Source organism: Natator depressus, chromosome 9 (genome assembly GCF_965152275.1).
Source record: "Natator depressus isolate rNatDep1 chromosome 9, rNatDep2.hap1, whole genome shotgun sequence".
Lineage (NCBI taxonomy): Eukaryota > Metazoa > Chordata > Testudines > Cheloniidae > Natator > Natator depressus.
Window position 1 is genome coordinate 72,882,628 of NC_134242.1, and position 24,140 is coordinate 72,906,767.

The 24,140-nt window shown below is 40.1% G+C and overlaps 1 protein-coding gene across 2 annotated transcripts in view; it reads right to left on the reverse strand.

Moving 5' to 3' along the window:
- APOOL (apolipoprotein O like) overlaps positions 1–22,460 on the reverse strand; it is a 51,281-nt gene extending 28,821 nt beyond the window's left edge. Inside the window, exons 1-3 of one of the 2 annotated variants that reach the window (XR_012641051.1) lie at positions 22,282–22,460; positions 4,450–4,554; positions 2,664–2,783 (exon numbers count right to left, since the gene is read on the reverse strand). Coding sequence is in view for 1 of the 2 variants with exons in the window: in XM_074964464.1 (XP_074820565.1) it covers positions 2,664–2,783; positions 4,450–4,554; positions 22,282–22,293 (237 nt within the window). In the remaining variant the exon portion in view is untranslated. The remainder of the gene's footprint in view (positions 1–2,663; positions 2,784–4,449; positions 4,555–22,281) is intronic. The other variant, XM_074964464.1, reaches the window with a different exon arrangement.
- Positions 22,461–24,140: the final 1,680 nt, after the last annotated feature.

The following is a 24,140-nucleotide window of genomic DNA, read 5'->3' on the forward strand; positions in this document are numbered from 1 at the left end:
TAAGCGAGGTGTTAAAATTAGCCAGAGTATACATCTTAAGTCAGTGTCCCTTGAAGAGACATACAAAGGACACTAACATATAGAAAAGAACAAGACAAAGAAACATCCCTATGCCACACAAACAAAAGTGACTGTGGGAAAACGGGGCACTCAGATATATAACTTGCACCATCAGTCCTCCTGTGATGCTATACAAAGACAAAACTATTTAGGAAATGTAAAGCTAGAACTCCATATTATGTAGACTAACAAATCTTGTAATGAAATTTTAGCTAACTCTCAGTAACCCCTCAAGTGTGTCCCATGGTCTTACTGTACTGTACTCTTACCTACCCCACTGATCATTCAGCTCATCCAATCTCCGCATCACTGAATTTCCTTCCCTTCTTAAATCTTTTTTTCCTCGTTAGCTAACATTGCACTTTTATCTAGCATGGGGCTAGAGTGTGCATGAAAATGAAAGCCAAGGCAATCTTCTACATAAAGTGTATGAATGTGCAAAAAATATATCTTAGTTTGATGAGGACCATACCAAAGACACAGTAATAACACAGATTCTTTAAATAGTGAGGTCATGAGGTTAATGGACGAAAAATTATTTTAAAATGTCAAGAGCTCCAAGGTAGATATCATAAGAAATCACACAGCCTAACTGTACTAACAATGGCAGCTGAAATAACAATGGTATTATAGTTCCTTGGATTCAATTAGAAATCTAAATTATTAGCTTCTTAAACTGTAAAACAGACTTTATTCTAATGAAAAAAAACAAGAGAAAATGTTTTTATTCCTTTTATTTTATTGAGCTAAAACAATCTGCAATGCTGAACATAAGAACATAAGAATGGCCATACTGGGTCAGACCAAAGGTCCATCCAGCCCAGTAAACTGTCTACCGACAGTGGCCAATGCCAGGTGCCCCAGAGGGAGTGAACCGAACAGGTAATGATCAAGTGATCTCTCTCCTGCCATCCATCTCCACTCTTTGACAAATAGAGGCTAGGGACACCATTCCTTGCCCATCCTGGCTAATAGCCATTAATGGACTTAATCTCCATGAATTTATCCAGTTCTCTTTTAAACCCTGTTATAATCCTAACCTTCACAACCTCCTCAGGCAAGGAGTTCCACAGGTTGAGTGTGCGCTGAGTGAAGAAGAACTTCCTTTTATTTGTTTTAAACCTGCTGCCCATTAATTTCATTTGATGGCCCCTACTTCTTATATTATGGGAACAAGTAAATAACTTTTCCTTATTCACTTCCTCCACACCACTCATGATTTTATATACCCCTATCATATCTCCCCTTAGTTTTTTCCAAGCTGAAAAGTCCTAGCCTCTTTAGTCTCTCCTCATATGGGACCCAATCCAAACCCCTAATCATTTTAGTTGCCCTTTTCTGAACCTTTTCTAATGCCAGTATCTTTTTTGAGACGAGGGGACCACATCTGTACACAGTATTCAAGATGTGGGCGTACCATGGATTTATATAAGGGCAATAAGATATTCTCCGTCTTATTCTCTATCCCTTTTTAAAATGTTTTTTCCTAACATCCCGTCTGCTTTTTGGACTGCCGCTGCACACTGCATGGACGTCTTCAGAGAACTATCCACAATGATTCCAAGATCTTTCTCCTGATTAGCTGTAGCTAAATTAGCCCCCCATCATATTGTATGTATAGTTGGGGTTATTTTTTCCCACTGTGCATTACTTTATATTTATCCACATTAAAATTCGTTCGGCATTTTGTTGCCCCATCACTTAGTTTTGCGAGATCTTTTTCAAGTTCTTCACAGTCTGCTTTGGTCTTGACTGTATCTTGAGCAGTTTAGTATCATCTGCAAACTTTGCCACCTCACCGTTTACCCCTTTCTCCAGATCATTTATGAAGTAACTCTTATTACTCTAAATTTCTTAACACTGACATCTGTAGTTTGAGATGTGAACTTTTAAAAATATGGAACTGACCACGTGGTCTTAGGAGTTAGTATTACTATTTAATGACTGTGTTCATTGTGTAAAATATTGCTATTTGAATGATTTAATCAAGCAAACCATTGGAAGTCCTAGAACTTGCATATTCCCAGGCGTTCCATTTTTCCACAAATCCATTTCAACCAATGCAGTTGGGGAAAAGTAAAGTTACAATGTAAATTCAAAATTGGGCCCCATTCCAGCAAAGACTTATGCCTCAGTGACTATGCCTATTCAGTGACGGTGGACATAATACTTTATTTTTAAAAGTCATTTAGATTAAAGAGACAAAAAGTAAAATGTAATAGCATTGGAAAAACAATATATTAACATATTCCACTCTTGTTTCAACCAAGTAGTGATTCTGAATGCTGCCATTAGATGCTGTCATAATTGTGAAATCCAGGGGCAGACGGAAAGGGACCTGTTCAGGGTCACTGCTGTTTGGTTTGGACTGCAGGGAGACTGAACAGGTCATCTCACTCTCTGCACACCTTTCTTGGCTCCCTGCTAAGCTTAGGCCAAGAATATTATTCATACTTGTCCCCTACATACCATGGCAATTCTGATTTAATGAAGTGCCCAACAAATTGGATGGAATATGCTGTACTTTAATGTTGTACTCAAGTGTTAAATCAGGAATTCCAGAAGATTTTGTCTTCAAGCATCAATCAAACTATATTTCTTACCTTGCACCACTCAACATAATGACTAGTTGTCTTTCTTAATGTAGAAAACCCCACCTGCAAACGACCAGGGTCTTCTTCAACGTATCTAGATTTCAGAGGCGGCACACAATAAATGGGAAGCTGAAAGGAAAAAGAATCTATTCTAGCGAGCTAGTTTCAGAAACATATAAAAGTCATTAGATATAAATACTAAATTTTAGAAACAACTTTAAAGAAAATAGCAAATGCTCTTTCTTCCCATAATACAACAAAGCCTCCATATCATGTTATATCTATAAACCTACAAAACTGTGGTGCGGATTAATTCTTATAAAGTTCTTGGAGATGAGAAGCATTATATAAGTGTTAATTAGTAGCCTTATTACTGAGTATGATATAGTCACTCTCTCTCTCTCACACACACACCCCTACTTTAGAAAATGAGAGGGCAAGAATTGGAAAACCAGTCTTTTTAATATTAATACAGATATATCTAAATGTGTGATATTACTTAAAATTGAACTTTAGAGCAATAGTAACATGTAAGTCTCAGTAAATACTGTTGTGATGAATTGAGGCTACATCTGTGCAACTTATGACTTCTGGTTGATATTGTGAAGTTGTATTATGAAAAAATGGGGGCCTATATGTACGTAGTTCCATCAATGCTGACAGGTCCTGTAGCTTGTACACACCAGATACGGACAATGGAATATACTTGAGGTTAATGACAGTATTTCAGCCACACCAAAAAGTTATAGAGAAACACAGCTGTATCCTTGGAAATCAAGTTTAGTGGACTCCTCTGAAGGTGGGGGGGAGGGGAGGCGGGAGAGAGGAGGGAGGGAAGATAGGAGCAGTGGAAAGTTACCCAAAAGACAAAACAAAGGCAGTGGGGTGGGGGAGGTTAAATAACGAGCCAAATGAGAAGAGGAAGCAGGGAGGCAGGAAACAGCAAGGTCACAGAAACTGAGTAAGGGACTTCACGAGAGGGAGAGCACCTCTATGAAGCAGGAGACACCCTGCCTGCCTGCTTTTCTGAACATCTGTGATCCCCAGTGACCCGCTAGAAAGTGAAGGACACTGCAGTTTAAGATGTTTATTGTTCTGTATGAGCTGTACTCGTCTGTGTTTTATATGATTAAGTAAAAAAACAAACGTGTTAGACTCTGCAAAGTGTGCATGCAAATTAACTGCTTCACAACTGCTGCATCCCCCTTAGAATTAACCACGAACCAGAAGCTTCTCACATTTTGGGTGGAGTTTTGGGAGAGGATGTGTTTAAGTACAAGGGCGTTTGGAAGAGCCAGTATTAGTCCAAGGGGCCAGGCAGATGGACAACATTTTCCAGTTCTCTGAAAGGGATGCCACATAAAAGGTCTGTGCCCTGACAGTGCGACTAAAGTTCCCAAGATTGGGGCAGTGGCTGGACTCTGTTCAGATTCCAGGGGCTTAATACAACTTGGGGACCAAAGGACAGAGAGGCTTGGATTCCCCTCATAGCAATCCTAGTGAGTGGCCAGGAGGGGTCACTTGCTAGGATCTGTGACAACTGTATTCCCGCCTGCTTGGCCTACATCTATAAAATCTATTATTATATTAAACTTTAAAACTATTTTTTCTGTAATTCTGGCTATATTTTGATCATTTGTAGTAGCATATAAAGCAGTGCTATAGCATTCCAAAACATCTTCTAAATATTATTATTATGTTTTCTCTAGGATATAGTGTACAATAAAGATTCACTGGTGTTTGTATACATCCACTTATTGTTAAAAAATGCATTAGACAATAGCAAGAATCTTACCTGATTTGGCTTCACTGACTGGGCTTTTGATTCTTCTTCTGTTGCAGCATATATATTAATAGACACAAATGCCAGACCAGCAGGGATAGCTGCTAGCTTTGCCATCTGGGAGAGAGACAAAGATTAAAATATATATCTATATATCTTTATTTGGAAACTCTTTTCTCCTCTTCACTAAAATCCAGAGGTCATTCTAGTAACACTGATGTGACTGATCTAATAACAGACCAAGCATGTCAAATGATTTTAAATTAAAAACCATATTAAGAAAGTACCCCTTAAAATCCACTTCTATCACACAAAAAACATCAGAAACCTTTTTGATACAACAAAAGTACAAGAGCATTCACTTTGAAAGAGATCCAGTGCCTGAAAAGTGCAGTCCACTGTATTGGTATGGCCCTACTACTAGTTTTTTAGCAATTTTTTATTTATCAGAATTACCTCTGAGATGCAGTTTAAGATTGCACTGTTATATCAGCTAGTTCAGTTTCAGAAAGCAGCAATACTGTTTCCCACAGCTATTATTACGGCCGGTACCATAATGCTGCGTTTGGGTACTTCTGACTATACTCATCTTATTTAAAGTAACATTGACAGAATGATTTTGTCAAACAAAATCAATAATACATCAGAAAGAATATGCATTGCAATAGCATATAGGAGACCCAGTCATGGTTCAGCCTCATTTTGCTATGTGCTGTATAAACAAAGAAGAAAGAGGTGGTGCTAAAGAATATATATTTCCCTCACCGCAAAGGCTTTCTATTTAAAGACAGCTCATACCATGTATATTAATAAACTCTGCTTCTCAAATATTGGATTTTACTAGTAAACTCTCAGTGTTACAATACATACACAAGTAAATACTAAGAAGAATTTTATGGAGAAGGTACGTTTTATCTTTGAGTTCTATTTCAGATTCTGCCATATACTGGCTGTGTGACCATGGGCATGTCACTTGTGCCAAAATTTATAGTTTAGGCCTGATTTTCTGAGGTACTGAACACCCACATCTCTAATGTAAGTCAATGGGAACTGCAAGTGGTTAGCACCTCAGAAAATTAGGCCCAGTATATCCAAGACAGATATCCAAAAGTCACTGGCCACTTTGAAAATCTTGGCCTTAAATCTCTAACAGTAAAAGGTTAATACTTGCCTGTCTCACAGTTGTGTTGGGTTGCTTAATGTTTTAGATACATGTTAAACACTGACTTATATAACTCAAAGTGGGTTGCTGTAATCTCCACTCCCAGTAGCGTACCAGCCTGGTTTTGTTTAATGCTTAAGTGAAATATGGAAGGTGGCATAAGCAAACAGATAACATTTTTCTTTTTGCAAATGTTGTTGACAATATTAGATAATTCTGTTCAAATACAATATATTTTCAACTGACCCTTGGGAGATAATAGTATAGTCTGTTTACTGTTTTACAGTAAGAAAAAATGAATTTAAAAAAGGAATGTGCATATAGCATCTTGAATACCTGTTCACTCTCAGTGCCACTGGCTTAATTTATTAACTATCCTTTTCATTTTAGCATTTGTTTCATTTGATATTCATCTTCACATGACTCTGTTGATGTCTGGTTCAGTCAGCCTATGTACTTTCTTTGAAAAATCAGTTTGAAAAAAATACAGATGTCACTATACAAACACACACTCAAACATGGGTGCAGCTCTACCAGTAGAAACCTACTCTATACAAGAAACACTACACTGACCATAATATAAGGAACAGGAAAAGACTTTTGATTTCAATTTCTTTATCGAAATTGTCCATAAAAGTTATAAAGCATTCCAGAACAGAAAAACAGACACTTAATTTACTGTAGCGGGGTGGTCACCCCACTCCGGCCCTGAAGGGGTTAAAAGCAGCCCTGGAGAGGGCTGCGGCTGGGAAAAGCTGAGTGAGTAGCTGACCACAGGACCCAGGTAGATGTTCTCCACTGAGTGAAGATGTTCTTCATCACTAAGCTGTGTAACTTCCACTCATAGTCAGTGACAAAGTGCCTGCTGAGGCTGTCCACCAGCAAATTCTGGGTTCCTGGGAGGTACAATGCTGATGTGGTTCTTGATACACCAGTTCCATAAATTGACCACTTCTGTACACAGAGGAATGGATCTTACTCCTTCCTGTTTGTTTACATCAGATATGGTTGTCATATTGTCTGACATTATGAGAATGTGATGAGACTGGATTAATGGTAAGACTGCCCTGAATCTTTCTTGGGCTGCTCTGAATTCCAGGATGTTTGGATGCCCTAGGAAACTAGAATGCATATAATCACCCTGTACTGTGTGACTGTCCATATGAGTGCCCCAACCTAACAAGGAAGAGTCCATGATTACTGTCCTGTCAGGCATGGAGCACAGGAAAGGAACTTGTGCAGGAGCTTTCCACCAAGTCAGAGAATCCCTTATCTTGATGGGCAGTGCCACTATAATGTTCATGCTGCGTTTGCTCAGTATGTGTACTGTTCGAAGCCAAGCCTGCAGGCAGCAGAGGTGGAATGTGGCAAATGGCATTATATAAGTACATGACACCATGTGACCCAGTACAGTAAGGTAGATCCAGACCCATGTCCAAAGGTTGTATATAACCTGATCTACCAGGTTTCCCATGGCTAGGAATCTATACATAAGGAGATACCCCGTTGTTCTGATTGAATCTATGGTCACCCTATAGAGGTCATTTTGGGGACTAGAACATGTTTGGAATAAAATCCTTTTTTCCTTGATGCTGTAGATGTACTCACACCATTGCAGGGACTGGAGAAAGGAGTCTCCCTACTGAAGGAGGACCTCCTCATGAGAGTGGTCCCTGAAGAGGAACAAGAAAGGGGGTTTGGAGGCGGTGGGGAAGGAAACTCGATGATATAGCCGGAATGGATGATATCCAGCATCCACCTGTCCACAGTCATTGCCCTTCAGTCATGGGGAAATTGTACTAGGTGTCCACCACAGCATATCTCGGAATTAGGTGGGGATGGAATCAACACTGGTACCATGGATGGGATGAGAGATGGGCTTCTCCCTAAATCCATGTCCTCTACTGATACAAACTCCCTGCTACGATTGGTCCCAACAACAAGGCAGACTGCAGGTCTGGAAGGATGAAGATATCCTCTGGAGTTCTGCAAGATACTGGAACCTCTGAAAGCTGCATCACATCAACTTATGCCATCAGAGTCAGTGTAAAGGGACTCTTAGTAATCCTTATAGGGCTGTGATGGTACCTCCAGTAAAGAAGTGTCTGACTACATGGTCTTTGTCTGTACCCACCATGCCCGGTCCCTCAGCTCCGATGCTTTGTTTTAGTTGGTACTATGGTCAGCATCAGTGGCGATGCAAGGAATGGCACTGATAGAGCCTTGCTCCTGTGCACCTTCTAATCAACAGTCATCAAGCTTAGGAGGACCTAAATCCTTGTGCTCTAGGCATGAAGTCTTGCTTTACCTGGACAGGATCAGGAAGGGATCTCTTCTCTTAGCAGAGAATCTGCTCTTCTGTTTATGAGTGTCCCTTACTCTTATGAGAAAGCCCAAATGAAGGGTCCTTCACTCTAGTCATTACATTCCTGAGTCAAACATCAAGTTGGGAGGAGTACTCCTCTAGGGCTCAGGCCAAGGTACAGGGGGCATCTCTGTAACCTGGATCTGAGTGAGGCCTCATGGTGTTCCATAGGTGCTTTTGAAGTTGACCTTCTTACGCCTGCCATGTTCAGCTGGGGAAGGCGAGGCAGACACTGAATTTAACGTAGATATGAGCTTTTCTGAGGAAGTACAGGCAGCCCTGGTGTCACTGCTGACTGAAAAGGAGCAGCAGCAGAAGACGTGGTTCCTGAAGCCCGGGCATAATCTAATTCCCCCATTTAAGAGACTCTGCTGGCATAGCCACCTCCTGTGCCAACCCTTTCCCACAGTTCTGGAGTAGACGGACAAATGGGGCTTAGCATAGCAAAACCACACCTATCCTCCACTGGCTTAAGGTCACTAGAGTATGTCTATATGGAGATAAAATACCTGCAGCTGACCCCGGTCAGCCATAGCCGTGCTGTGGGGGCTTTTATCCCTGTGTAGGCATACACTTATGCTAGTGGTATAATTAGGCAAGAGCCATGCAACACAGGATTGGAAAGCTGTAACCAACTCCTTAATGCCCATCCCCCCACGCCTAACAGAAATCTGGCATGGAAGTGAATTAAATACTCCATCTTTTTGTTCCTGATTTTTTAAAATAAATTAATTTTCTTCCCCCGTCCCTGTTTTTAATAATCATATCAATTTTCTTCCAGAACTGAGGATATAATGCATGACCTTATCCAAAGGCACCATCAATATTATACTCATTGAAAAGTAGTTTGAAAAATAGTGCAGCCTGTAACCTTCTAGTACCACTTCCACACTGTCTACCTATCACTGGTTTTCTGCTTAAAAACATTCACCCAGCAGAGCAATCCAAAGGCCCAAGAGTTTTGCTGTCACTACTGAAAACCATCAGAAAAATGTTCCTTCCATACTCCCAAATCTCACAGTCGTTGTAAAAATAGTCCTGAAAAATATATATTTTGAACTACATAAAAGCAATGTCATGGCTACGAGAGTAATCGTAAGGTAGATCTGAATTTAACATTAACTAAAATTTAGCATGTATTTCTGATATATAACAAGCCAATGACAAACTGCAATTAGTCATCAAAATACTACAAATGGGACAATCATTAGTGCCTTAATAGAAGTTTTCATACTCCACTGCTCTTTGATTAGTTAGCCCATAATCTGATTTTACAATAACTTGCAAGTAAATACATATTTCTGACCTAAGCATCTCTCTAGAAATCACGGATAGAGGAAAAGCTTGTAATATCCTTTTCAATGACATCAGTGAAAACCATATGCTCAGGTTTGAAATATCTAGAGCTCTCAGATCATCATAATCAAATCAAAACAAGGTTGATTTCTCCTTTAGACTTCTGAGTGAGGTAAATTATGTCCTATGCAATTTATTGTATGGATGTTTCAAGTGCATGAGGTCCTCTCTATTCTGTTTAAACAATAAAGTTTCCACAGCATTATTTGTAAGAACTGGAGATTTCTCTCATGTCATTGGCCAAAATTTCTTCTTCTCCTCACACCACTGTGCAATAAACTACAATACTGTTGGTTTAAAGAAGCTGCCTTTTATTAGCAAATGAGTGACAGAGCAAGGATTTGAATTTAGGGTTGTGTGATTTCCAACTTCATGCTCATCCCTCCAAATTATGAAACTTACCATATAATTGATACTGTTCATAGATATGATTAGAATGGCAAGACGATTTGTTCTGAAAAATATATACTGCATTCAGCTTAAGTCCAAATACAGCTGAATATTCTAATAATCAAGAGTATTATTATTTAGCATTTGTATTGCAATAGCATGTAAAGGATACAATCAGGACTCGGGATTCATTGTGTTAAGCACTGCACAAACGTGAAATGACACTGTCCGTGTCTCAAGGTGTTTATAATATAAGATAGCTGAGGAAATATAAGGAACAGCAAGAACTCTGATTCTAAAACTGACATTTTTAGATCATGATGGTACTGTAATAGCACACATTATTTAATCAATTTTAACTCTAAATCTAACTTATCTTTTCTTTCCCTTTCTTTTTCATTATTGCATCCTTTCATTGTCACCCAAATGTAAACTGTCTGCTATAATATTTACTATACTTTTGTTTGTGTCTGATCTTTTTACTTCTCCTCCATTTCCTTTTCTCCTACCAGTCACTTTCCCCAACTCTGTAAAGGGTTCACCAAAAGCATTTTTGATTCTTTATAAATATGAAGAAAAATATGACAACATAATATACAGTATTCCTGACATCTACATTTGAAAGACAATGCAGGTGAGGTAATATCTTTTACTGAACCAACTTCTGTTGGTGGAAGGAACAAGCTTTTGAGTTACACAGAGTTCTTCTTTAGGTGTGCAGACGGTAACCAAGGGGTCTGAGATAAATACAAGGTGGGACAGATCATTAAGCATATGAGATTCACACATGCTGTAGGAGACCACTTAAATGAAGTGGGCAACTAAGACATTTGATACATGCTTGGATGCCGTGAGTAGTGGCAGAATGTCTGATTTCAATTCCCTAAAATAAATTAATAGTACATACTCCTCATCTGTCGTCTTGAATTCCAAATGGCATAATTCAACACAATTATTTTCAATAGCATGGATTTGCTCCACAGCATTTTTTTGAACTGCTATTGGAAAAATAGTTTAAGAATTCACATTGATCGTGAGCACAAAGCCAACAATTTTAATTAATTTGGACAACTGTTTATTCAAATACAGAACACAGTGCTTACAAGACAGCACAATCTATTCTTGTATAGTATGCTACACCCACCACTTTAGAAAGAGTCAATATATCCAGAACAAAAAGCAAAGCAATAAGCCAACAGATAAAGACATGAATTGACTCACTGTATTGGAAGACAGGTAAAGAGCTGCTAGGCAGATGAGGCAGGCACAAATGTAAGAGAAGAATGCAAAGGTTAAAAGTGTATAGTGAGCAGAGAGGGCAAGAGGATATAAGGCTAGAGAGCTAAAGGGTGGTAAAAGCTCAAGGAAATTTAAAAAAAAAAGGTAATTATTTTCAATAGCATGGATTTGCTCCACAGCATTTTTTTGAACTGCTATTGGAAAAATAGTTTAAGAATTCACATTGATCGTGAGCACAAAGCCAACAATTTTAATTAAATTTTTCAGTTGTGTTCCAATGACAGACAGTGGTGGTGGTGGAGGAGAAAATAATATGGTCTCACTTCCTGAAACCTTGTGAAGTTTTGAGAGTAAAGATTTAGGGAGACTATCAAGAGAAAGAGTGGCAGCAATCAAAACAGGAAACAAACACCACATGAATAACTGTCTTTGTTATAACAAGTCCTGGAATAAAATGCCATGGTCTGAGATACAAAAGATAGTTTATGAAAGGATGTGAACCTCTAAAAAGTGTATACATATTTCTATTCAGCCATTTGTAGATATGCTACATTAAAACAAACTTTCTTTACATTATTATTATATTTATTATTACCAGTGGAACATTCTCAGAATTTGTTTTAATTGTTTCAGAGTAACAGCCGTGTTAGTCTGTATTCACAAAAAGAAAAGGAGTACTTGTGGCACCTTAGAGACTAACCAATTTATTTGAGCATAAGCTTTCGTGAGCTACAGATGCATCTGATGAAGTGAGCTTCATCAGATGCATCAAATAAAATAAATCAAATCTCCTTTTCTTTTTGTTTTAATTGTGACATTCTATTCCAGGACTAGTGATACTAGGTTGCAATACAGAGGAAAGGGGAACCACAGTCAAATATTAACGTAAGTGAGAAGGGTGTAGAGAGGATACTGTTCATTAAATAAAGCTAGTTTTGTTTAATTCAGTACGTATACCATTGTGTTTACTGTGGTAAATTAAAAAGGAGAGTGTTATATAGTGAATAGTGAAAATAATCCAATTCTTGAATGGCACTAACTGCTTTACTTTGGATGCCTATTAAAGACAACTGTATAATGACTCACAAAATGTAACTGATAATCACTTTACTGTCCAATAATTTAATTATTATTAAGAAAAATTGAATCAAATGACAACAGCAAAAAAACATCATGCTTGTGCTATATTTAAGAGACTTCACCATATCCACTGATTAGTTTGTCCTCCTCTTAAAGCCTAATAATTAGGTCAAATATAGTAAAATAAAAATTACTGATAATTTCAAAGCATAATTAAACAAAGTAAAACATAATTAAGATGAAATGGAGTAAGATATGCAAATGAGCCCTAGAACTTTCATATTACACTGGTAAAGTCAAAACATTTCTGGTTTCTTTAGGATTTTACATCTTCTCCTATAATAAGTTATTAAAAATAGAAAGAAAGTATGATCATAAAGTCTCTTCAGCTCTTGCAGACTTGCTAAAAGCAGTACAGAGGGAAACTTCTGTACACAAGTCAAGGCCATAAAAATCAAATTGGAATTTCATTGTTAATCTGGAGAATGACTTCAGAAAAGCAGTAAAGTGCCTGTGTCTGATTTTATGCCAGTCTTGTCCTATTTCAAAGAACTAATCACAAGAATTGCAAGAAATGCATTTATATTGAAAAATATCCCTTGTCATGGACGAGCATGAAATTCTAAAATAAGAATTCAGTTACTCCACATTTGCAATGCATTTTTGTGTGTGCTCTTTTTTATTTTTACTAAGGATCTGATCCAACACAAATAAAGTCAGTGGAAATCTTCCCACGGGCTTCAATGGAATCAGGCCATAAATGAAAAGCAGCATCTAGTATTGCTCACAGTGAACAACTTTTAATAGTTCCTAAAGCAACACTTTATAAAAGGAATGAATTCAAACACTATTTTCTAGAGATGAATCCAGGGTGAGTATTGATCCAAATTTCACTAGGATTATAGGGTATTCAGAGCCACTATTTTTGGTTCCTGAGTTTCTCAGTGACTTTGGCATTCTAGACTGAAAGCTGGTCACTGAAAACAATCAGAAAGTGTTTCCCTACAATGCCATCCAGCAAGTTGGCAAAAGGAGATCTCAGTACTGTGTAGTACATCACAGTGTTCTTCTTAGCCTGCATTAAATTCTTTAAATTTTTTAATTTGCGGGGAATTTTGTTTTATTGTGGGAGGACTGGGGGCAGCAGTAGGTCCTGCCTCTAGGAGTGGGGGCCTGTGGGAGGCCATGGGAAGGAGGTTGGGTGGCCCCTGGGGTGGGTGCGAGGGACGGGGGATCAGGTATTGCTCCCAGGGTGGAGGGGGTGACCCTGGGGGAGGGTAAAGGGTCATGCCTATGGGGATGTGTGTGTGAGGCCCAGAGGAGGTATCAGGTCGGGTCCTTCCCCTGGTGGCGGTGGTGGTGTGTGTGGAGGGGGGAGAGTTGGGAGGCAGGTCCCGTCCCTAGGTGGAGATAGGGGGAATCCCTGGGGGATGAGGTCCTGCTCCCAGGGAACTTGGGGGGAGGCCACGAAGAGGTGGTGGTTGGGTCCTGTGCCCAGGGGGTAGGAGGGGTTTGCAGAGTGAGCCTGCCTGTACTCAACCCGTAGCAATGGCTCCTGTCCCACAGGGCTAGGCCTAGCCTCCTGCTCCAGGTATTGCATAAGAACAGAGTATTGCGTAAGAGCAGCCATACTGGGTCAGAGCAAAGGTCCATCTAGGCCAGTATCCTGTCTTCCAACAATGGCCAATGCCAGGTGCCCCAGAGGGAACGAACAGAACAGGTAATCATCAAGTGATCCATTCCCTGTCACCCACTCCCAGCTTCCGGCAAACATAGGCTAGGAAAACCATCCCCACCTGATGCACAGGGTTGCAGCGCTGCTCAAGTTTGGCCCAGCCACCTCTCCTTCATGACCAATGGAGCAGGGGTCAGATGGGCCAAATTTGAGTGAGTGGTACTGCGACTCTGTGCACCAGGTCACAAAGCCTGGAATGGGGGACTGGGCCCAGCCCTGTGGGACAGGAGCTACTGCTGCAGGGTAAGTTTTTCCTTTTTATAGGTTGTTTTTGTTTCATTTTGTGTTATTTTGCATTTGCAAAAAACCACGGGGCTCTAGATGTCTCTTATATAGATAAAAAGCAGATCAGCCATCTCATTCCAAAGGACTAAACTATTTTTATAAAACAGAACAGACTGACAGTCTTGACATTATTTTTGGTCACAGAACCATGAACAGCAGATATTTTGCTTAAGTGGAAAAATTCTGGCATAGCTATATTTTCCAGGGGAAAAAACTGTTAAAAGCATAATTTCTATAATAGAAGAACTGGGGTAAAACACATCAAAGTATAATAATAAAGCTGTCAAAATATACCTACATAATTTGGGCTTTAAGTCTCTCCATTTCAAACAATCTACTTCCAAGTGCTGGAATAATATCAGATCAAAAATACAGATTCTGCAAAAAGTATGAAAATTAAAGAGCTACAGGACTACAAAGCATACAGTGCCTTGCTACTCAAAGACTTAGGACTCCATTATGCTTTAATCTATGTTCCACATTTATGTGACTCTCCTGGAAGAGCGTTCTTCTCATTAAAACTCTGCAAACTTGGTGTTCTCCCTCCAAAAATGTGGTGTAAAGCTAAGGAAACATACCCAGCAAGTGGGGATAAATCTCAAGTGAGAAAAGGTAAAAGACTCAAATAAGCAGGTTACACACTGAAATCCTAAACGTTACTTTTAAAAAAGTGTCTGTATTTAACAAAGTTGCCTTCAGGAGCTCTCTCTCACAAAACCAGTACTTAACAACCAGATCAAGATAGGTCTAATTTTAGCAACTGTTGCCTGGGTCGTAATTTCACAGAGGTGAACTCTTCTTCAAGCGGCATATCTTTATATCAAGCACAGATGCCTTCCATGACCACTTAGTTTTCTATATCTAACATATAGCCATATCCTACCTTCAAACTCTGTGCAGATATCTTGCTGCTTTAAACAGGGATTATACAATTTGATCAATTGCAGAGTAGTGGCCTTAGATTTTTTTTTTTCCACTAACACTTCAAAACCCCTTATCCTTTTGAAAGCATCTCAAGGGAACAGTCTGAAGATGTTATTCCACACCCATATGAGGTCTGTTTGGTTCTCTTAATAACTACAGTGCAAAAAAACAAATGATGTGATTTATTATTATTTTACCAACAGCAGTTGTGTTTTTAAAGGCAAATCAATTCAGAATGTTCCCATCTCCATACAATGCATATGGACACAAGCCGTACATGTGGAAGAAAGCAAATTTTACAGGAATTGGGAGTGGTAGAGACAGGAGAACAAACAATGAACTAGTAAGTTCGGCAGCTTATTTACCATGCATTCAAGTAGTCCTTGCACACCACACTACTTGAGGCCCTCTGGTTAAGACAGTAAACTAAGAGCTAAGTGCTAAGAGCGCCTGCAGTCTATGCATTCAACCTGCTCCACAAACACTTTACATGAACAAAATACACAGACACATGTAAGCCATAGATAGGACATGCCTAAAACCTATGGTGGCAAGCTCTTCAAAAATACATTAACAGGGTGGATAAAAATCAATTCTTTAAAAAAAAAAATTGGATTTTTTAACTTTTAAAAAATAAACCCATTTAAATTAAATTTGAAATTATGACCTGTTTTAAGACCTAAACTTACTATACTGTAATAAAATAAATAAAACAAACAGTATTAAGCAATACATTTGCTACCAAGTTTTAAAGAAAGCCAAACCACTGATCTGGTAGAAGTCCCTGGCTGAGCAGCTGAACCAGAATTTGCTGGAGTGCTAAACAAGCTTTTAACAGCAATAGCCTCTTCTATAGGGGCAGAGTGAATATTTTCTTCATTCCGTTGAAGTTAAGAAACTAGTGGGAGTTGAAAAAAAGCAAAAAAGATTGTTTTCTAATCTCTGAATAAAAACAAGGTGTGAGAGGATGAGATCTGCTAGTTCTAAAATCCTGAAGGGCATGGTGACCACAAACTGTTTAGTTCACTAACATATGATACTTTCTTTGTTTAATAAATCTGTTAGTTTTAAATTCAAAACATGCTTTGATAATTTTTGTTTAATGTATTCAGGAGTTTTTTTAAACAAATAAAAACACTTTAAAATGCTGTTTTTGTGCATTTAAATTGAATTTCCATCCAAACAGAGCTTGACACAAAACACTAGCAAAACAATTAATCAGCTAGTAAATAAGAAATGCATCCTTCACCATTTTCAAACATTATAAAAGTGTGAAAATTAAGTATCCAAATAAACATAAGCAATCTAATGGCTTAAATAAATATGTATACACATAGTGTATCCTCCTGGTTGGCAAAAAGAAGCAAATTTAGTGTAAAATCTATATTTAGCTGCAAATCAATGTATTTTAATTGTTATGAATCAGTTTGTTTACAAAAATAGCAAAACTGACTAATGCTAAACAAGATTAAAATCAGTGATTTAACTTACTGATTTAAATCAATCCATCCTGTACATTAACTTTTTCTTTTAAATAAAGAAAACAGAACTCTGGGCCAAATTCTGTCTTTACACACAATCACATACCACCCTCTGACTTCTATGAAAGATGCACTGCGCACGCACACACACATATGAAGGCAGAATTTGGCCCAGAGGATTTTATATTCAGAAAGACTCCAATTTTGCATCTGGAATTAACTGCAGGTGAACATGACAGCCGTTAGATATTTAATTACCATAGCACACCTGCAAAATTGGAAGCGGTGTTGGAAAAATTAAGTCAGAGGCACAGTGTTCACTGACAAAAACTGAAAAGTTATCATTCTTATATGGGTCTTTGACAAATAAAATTCAAAGCAAACGTTTTCCTTTATAATGAATCTTTTCATCCACCAACATACTATTTACATATTTGGATTCTCAAACTATGCATATCGACATTTTGTGTGTGTCTGTACAATATAACTACTACAAATATTATAGAAAGTAAATTAATAAAAAGTGAAAGACTTTAGCATGAACAATAATCCATCCAGATTAGTAGTACATGCTACTCCCAAACACCCTGGTAACCTTTTCACTTCTAAATAGCCTGGGATAACAGGAAAGTCAGAGGATCAGGAAAAGCGGAAATCAAAAGACCTTCAGTTACAATCCTAGCCAGGTAAACCAAGGGACTGAAAGTTTGTGCTCTTCCACAGTTCTCAGACAGACAGATCATTTAGGGCAGGGGATCTCAACCATTTTCTTTCTGAGCTCCCCCCTCCCACCCCCACATGCTATAAAAACTCCATGGCCCACTTACGTCACAATAACTGGTTTTCTGCATATAAAAGCCAGGGCTGGTGTTATGGGGTAGCAAGCAGGGCAGTTGCTTGGGACCCCAAGCCAGAGGGGCCCCTGCAAAACTACATTGCTCAGGCTTCGGCCCTGGCCCTGGGCTTCAGCCCCATCTGGTGGGGCTGTGGTTTTCTGTCCTGGGCCCCAGCAAGTCTAAACCACTAGCCCTGCTTGGCGGACCCCCTGAAACCTGCTTCTGGCCCCCAAGGGGCCCCAGACCCCTGGTTGAGAACCATTGATTAGTGTTCTGTGATTCAAACCAACATCTTGAATTCCATATGGAAACAAATCAGAAAGTAGAGCAAACTTTGGAGCACTGATGCTCCAAGGTTATGGAGGATAGGTCCATCAATGGCTATTAGCCAAGACAGTCAGGGATGGAACCCCATGCTCTGGGTATCCCTAAACCTCTGACTGCCATAAGCTGGGACTGTACTAACAAGGGATGGATCAGTCGATAATTGCCCTGGCTTTTCATTCCCTTTGAAGCATCTGGCACTAGCCGCTGCAGGACGACAGGATACTACGCTAGATGGACCACTGATCTGACCCACGATGGCTATTCTTATGATGTAATGTGGATCCTTCCATAAAGCACCACTAACCTGTCAGTCTCATAAGCAGACTTTGCACCTCAGTCATATTCATATACCAAATACGGTTGAGACAACGCGACCCACGTACACAGGCTAGCTGTATACAGATCCTTTTTAAGAAAATGCATCTTAACTGAATTTTAGGTAACAAACCTGATTTTCATCCCATTGACTCAACCTGTATGAATATGCACAGTAAGGGTGCACGTATGCATGCACACATTTGCTTCAATGATTTTGTAGGGTCAAACAACCCTTGCATGTGAGCAGGTACAAGAACTATGCAACAGTTTGATTCATGCTTGTACTGAAAAAAGCGTTCACACATTTGTTTGCACACCTGAATGGAAGCCTAGTTGAGGCCTTTAGGTATAGTTTATGTCTCATGTAAAATTATGCAGCATTTAACATCTGTTGTCTACAATATATTGTATGTATTTAAAACATTAATTACTTATAATATAGCATGTTTTAATGTCATATTTTCTTATGTGTAATTGCATCTTCCAAACATTACTTCAACTATTTATAAGGAATCCATTTCTATTGTACTTATAGGCTGTTCATAAAAATATTAATCTTGTTTGTATACTTTTATGAATGCAAAGTGAATATGTTATGTGAAATGCTGTAGTTATTCCATGGTACTGTACATCTCTTTTAAATTAAGTAAAAGTCAAGCTGCACAGGGCATGCATAACAGGTTGGGAATGGCCAGGGTGTGAAACAGACAATCTTACTGGTAAAATTATGTGTGATTATATCGCTCAATGGCATACGGACAGGTTTTAAATTTGCTGATAGTCCATTTGTTATTTACTTATCAAGCATTTTATCAAAATAATGATTTTATTTCTTAATACATTACTGTACTCTGTGTTCCAATTTCAAAGTAAAAAGGGTGCAACACACCCTTTCAACACACGAGTGGGAGCCAGGAACTTTGGAGTGCCAAACCTGGCTCTTAGAATTATTTCTTCTTTAGCTTTGGGCAAGGCATATTGGGTTTGACTGCAAGTATCAGCATCTTGCATGATCAAGTTCTTAACCTCTGCTTTGATTTCACCTATCTCACAGGGGTGTTGTGGGGATTAATTTAGTCAACATCTGCAAAATGTTGTTAAGGTGAAAAGGACTGTAAAAGAACAATTATTAACAAAGCTAATTTTCTCTGCAGTCTTTTTTCATATTTTAATCAGACACCACTTCACTTTTGTCAAGAAGCAAGGCTAGCAGCCCTCAGAGTGCAGAAACCAATGTTATTGAGCAGATAAGAGGGGCTAGCTAATAGCTGGAACTCTACCCTTTAGAGGGGAAGGGTAATCACAGTTTTACTGCTGTCAATCTGGAATAACTCCATTGAAGCAAGTGCCTCAGTTACAATCAGATGTCAGATTACATTCCCATTTTAAGTAACAGACTGCACATTGGAAGTTCATTTCCTCCCACGGTTTCTCCAATAAGTGAGTGTACTTTGCTTCAAGTTTTATTAAAAATAATTATCATTTAACGGCTAGATACGATTATATGAAACATGGCTGACAAGATGTAGGTATTATATTTTTAATATAGAGGATTTTTTCTTTTCAATTTTCTCAACAAAATTTTAAAAATAATAATCCATTAAACGAAATCTGCCCGTCAAAATTATCAAGGAGCAGATTCCAAAATAGCAAATAGTATTTCTAAGCTCTCTTAAAATTCCTGTTCTCTTCCACATTAAAACATATGAAGTGTTTAAAGAGAAATGAGCACTAAACCTCAAGAATTTTCAGAATCACTTTGATATTACTCTTTTAAAACCTTTATTTCAACTTTACCTTTGTAATTCAAAAGAGAATCTTTTGTATACTTGTAACAAGGGAACATTATGACAGGCAATGTATGCTCTATAACTGAGGACAGAGAAAACATGAAGTAATTTAGTAAAAGAAAAAAATTCGGAGTATCGGGAATATTACTCTGTTAAACATCTATGATGCAAGAACATCAGCATTACTAATTATATACAATAGTGCATCAACTGATAACTTTATTCCTGCCCTCCATTTAGAATGTGTATATACTGGTTGAGTTAAATTTTTAGAAATCAGGACTCGTGTGTCTATACCCAGAGATGCCATTATCTTGTTGTGATACCTTGGTCGTGTCACTTTACCTCTCTGATGCCTCAATTTAAAAAAACAGCATTAGAAATATTTTATCTACTTTACAGGTTGTTGTGATGCTCCATGATATCATTATGGAAGCTTCTGTCTCAACTCCACTTAATGGTTAGGTTTAGACATTGTTCTAAGCTCTATTTTGCATTGCCCTCTAAGTTTTGATAGAAGTAACTGATTAGTATGCAAATTGGAATGTTTAAAAGGAGGGTAGAATTATTTTTTGGAGAATTTGAAAAGTGAAGGAGTCTATCTGCTATTTAATCAAAAAATTAATATGTTTTACATTCTTCCTCAGTACCTCAAGCTTTTTTGGCATAGTAGTGGTAGATTAAAACTTCACACTCAAGAGTCAGTTCCTTACCCACTTGTGAAGGGGGAAGTTTCAATTGGTAGGGCATTTTTAAAGAAACAATCATCTAGCAGTATTAGTCCTTAGGAGCTGAGCCATAGACATAGACAATAGAAGAGTCTGCAGCACCCACATTCAACACACACTGAAGTCAAAGGGGCTCCATGTGGGCATAGCAGTCCATCCCCATGCAATATACTGCAGGATCTAGGGCTTACATTTGTATTTGACACCTATTGCTTTTACACCTGACCAGCCGTTAAACACTAGACCTTAAACAACATTTTTAAGGCCATCTTAATTCCCACACTTCACTCTGTGACATGCTTTTAGCACCCAATCTCTTACAAACCAATTTAAGCATACACAGAGAGGTGTGCAAGATCAGAGGGTTTTTTTTTATTTTAAAGTTAGTAGACAAGCTTTCATAGGGAACAAAACTATAACATTGGTTTCCACTAGCCATTTAATTGGGCTTTGGTCGAATGATGCAATATAAGTGTGTTAAGTTTCATTTTTATTTTCTTGTGGCAATGGGGGGAGGTTATCTGAAATGACTATCAGCTGTTATTTTTAATCACTAATATTTAAAATTGGTGTGTACACAAATGCTGCATTAAATGCATTATTAAACAGAACATAAGAGGAAAGCCAATATTTCTCTACGGCTATAAACTCAATACAAGACACCTACAAGCAGAGTCACATTTTAAAATGTCAAGAAAAAATGTGACTCAGTGACTCCAACAGATAATTCTGGCACACCCTAAGAGATATACAGGTAATCATGAGTAAGGAATGTGTCTTCTGCAGACCTCCATGACTTCAGCCTGCAGGCACTGGGAGCTTCAGGTTATCCCCACCACCCATGTTGGTCGGGAGATGCAGGATACCCCTGCTGCCCGGAGTGGCGGGTCCCCAGCTGCCTGCGGGGGGTGGGGGGGGAATCCCCCAGAGTTCCCCAGCCCCCACAGGCACTGGGGGATCCCTGGCATGTCCTCAGCCACAGCGGGGGGTCCCTCTCAGCCACTGGACACAGGTCGCAACTCCCAGCCATAGCAGGGCAGGGTGCTGGGCCCTCCTCCCTCCCCATTTTGTCATGGCCTTTTTTTAAGAGTCAGGGACAGGTCACTGCTTCCGAGAATTTATTTATTGCCCATGACTTTTACTAAAAATATCCATGACAAAATCGTAGCCTTAATCATGAACGAGCAGGACAAGTCTACAACACTGAGCCCCATACATCTGTCATCAAGACAACGTTAACCACCGTAAGGCAGGGGCTACAAGTGGCCAAGGCGGAGACACAACAGGAGCGTGGAGAGAGCCAATGAGGAAGTGAGGTGACTATGACTACACAGACCCACGTCGTGCCATCTGCACGCTCTACAGTGCAGGGCCCCCACCGACCCCATGGTGGGTACTCCACCCGGCCACAGGCTCTGGGCCATCGGTACGAACTAGCCCCCATGTGCCTCTTCCGCCCGTGCTGGAGGCTCAGAGAGCATCCCAGGCCGGTGCCGTGCAGACCAGCCAGGGCAATGGCAATGCCTCTCCCAGCCGCACGCCCCTGTCGATTGGGGGCCCCATTCCGCAGCACCGTAGGAAGGAGCGTCCGGCTCCCCGCGCAGCCAGGAACCCCGAGAGGAAGCGTCGGCGGAGCAGGCCGGCTAGGATCCCTGGCGGGAGGGCGCGCCCCCGGGCTCTGAGGGGAGAGCTGGCGGCAGGCAACGGCTGTGGGAGGGAGTCGGGGGGTACTGCTGTCCCCGCCCGATCTGCTCTCGCCTCTAACGTGTCCCGGGGGAAGAACAGCTGCCCCCGCCCCTCGACAGTTGGAGCGGGGACAGACGCTCACCTTAGCCGCCATTTTAGTGACCCCTCCTCCTCTCCTGTCCCCCAGCAGCGAGCTTGTACGGCACGCGAGGAGGCCAAACTAGTGCTCGTCTTCTGTGGGGCTGGCCTGGCGCCCCACCCCCTGAGCGTGAGAGACGGGGGCGGGGCGGGGCTAGAGACACCGCTCGTCAGAGTCTCCCTCTCAGACTTGGGTGTGAAGCGCGCCCAAGGCAACGAGCTAAACGCTTCGTCTCGAGAGACTGTAATCAGGTTTTGATCATCGTTTCTAATCGCTTGGCCGTTCCCCATCTACTAGCCTGGAGTTCGCCACCTAAGTTTCAACTTCAAAAGATTATGTAGCAACACAACACGCTCATGCACTAGCCGCAGGGGCTCAGAGTGACACCTAAAAATAGCGGGGTTTTGCTACAACATTTTCCAGCGGAGGTAAAGAAGCTAACGGGAAAATGAAGGGCAGCTTCTGACAAAAAAATAAAAATAAAAAAAAACAGGCGTGGGAAAGAAAAGGTCATCCATTTACCAAACGTATGTCCTCTGTGAAAGGGAACCCAGAGCAGGGATACGTTTTGAACAGTCGACCAAGTCCTTCATGACCCTGAGACATGGTGGCAGAAGCTCTGAAAGTGACTGGACTGATTAATATCAGCGTGTCTTCTCCCACTGAAGTAGGAAACTTTAATCATTCATGTTTCTGGGGAGCAACAGAGCTGGAAATATAATTCAAGCTTCTGGGAAGGAATAAAGTAGAAAAAGCCGTTTCAGGCTTCTTAGAAGTTATGTGCTACTGACATGCATCATTTCAAAGGGGGCGATTTTCTGGAGGAAATTAATCAGAGAAAAAGGAAACTGGGTGTTCCAGTCTGAGCTGGCTGCTTTGTGCTGAGCCAATGAAGCAAAACAGCCAGGAAACCACCTTAATCTGTGTAGGAATCCTGAGATGGGGTAAAATTGCTATAATGACTTGGTTTGTATGCCACTCCCCTTGCCAGCCTCTAGCATAAAGGGATTTAGGCATAACAATGCTCAGTGTTGTCATACCTAACTTTTAGGCACCTTTAAAATCAATACTATTCACAAAGCCTGAGTTAGGTTTCCTACAAAATAAATGTCCGGAGATAGGCACCTATGAATGGGATTCATAAAAACCAAAATGCTAGGGGGCACCATGCCTAAACTTCAATAGCTCAGACATAGGGGAGAGGTTCTGTGGCCTGCATTGTGCAGGAGGTCAGACTAGGTGATCATAATGGTCCCTTCTGACCTTAATATCTATGAGATGCCAAAGGGAGGAGTGTGTGATCAACCCCACAGCTCTCATGGGGTTCAGTCCCTAAATCTAGCCTGGAAGCAGTTGCCTGTCTCTGGTTAGGATTCGCAGCTGTGAACCCGAAGCCAGGTGCCTAAGGTGTTTCTTGCAGTAAGCCATGGGGGAGGAGGACCTTCCTCATAACTTTTAGTGATTAGGGAATTTACCTGGGATGTGGAAGACCCTCCCGCCCCCTTTCAATTCCCTCCTCTGCCTGAGAGGGAGAAGGGAGATGCTGCCTCTCGGGAGAGTACCTTAATGACGGGGGTATGGTATATTCTGAAGGGGGAAGATGGTGCCCTCAGTCTCTGTTGTTAAATCTGTTCCACTTTGGACAAATAATTGGAGAATCATTGTAGCCAAGGGATGGGATCCTGGGTCTCCCACATGCTGGGTGGGTGCTGTCAGCACAAGGCTATGGAGTCTTTCTTGTACATATGCCAAGTTGGCAACCTTATACTATACCATTCCAAAGAGTATGCAGTAAACTAATAAAACTGTTTTACATAAATGAGAGAATGTTGAAATAATAGAGTTTTATTAACTAATGAGAA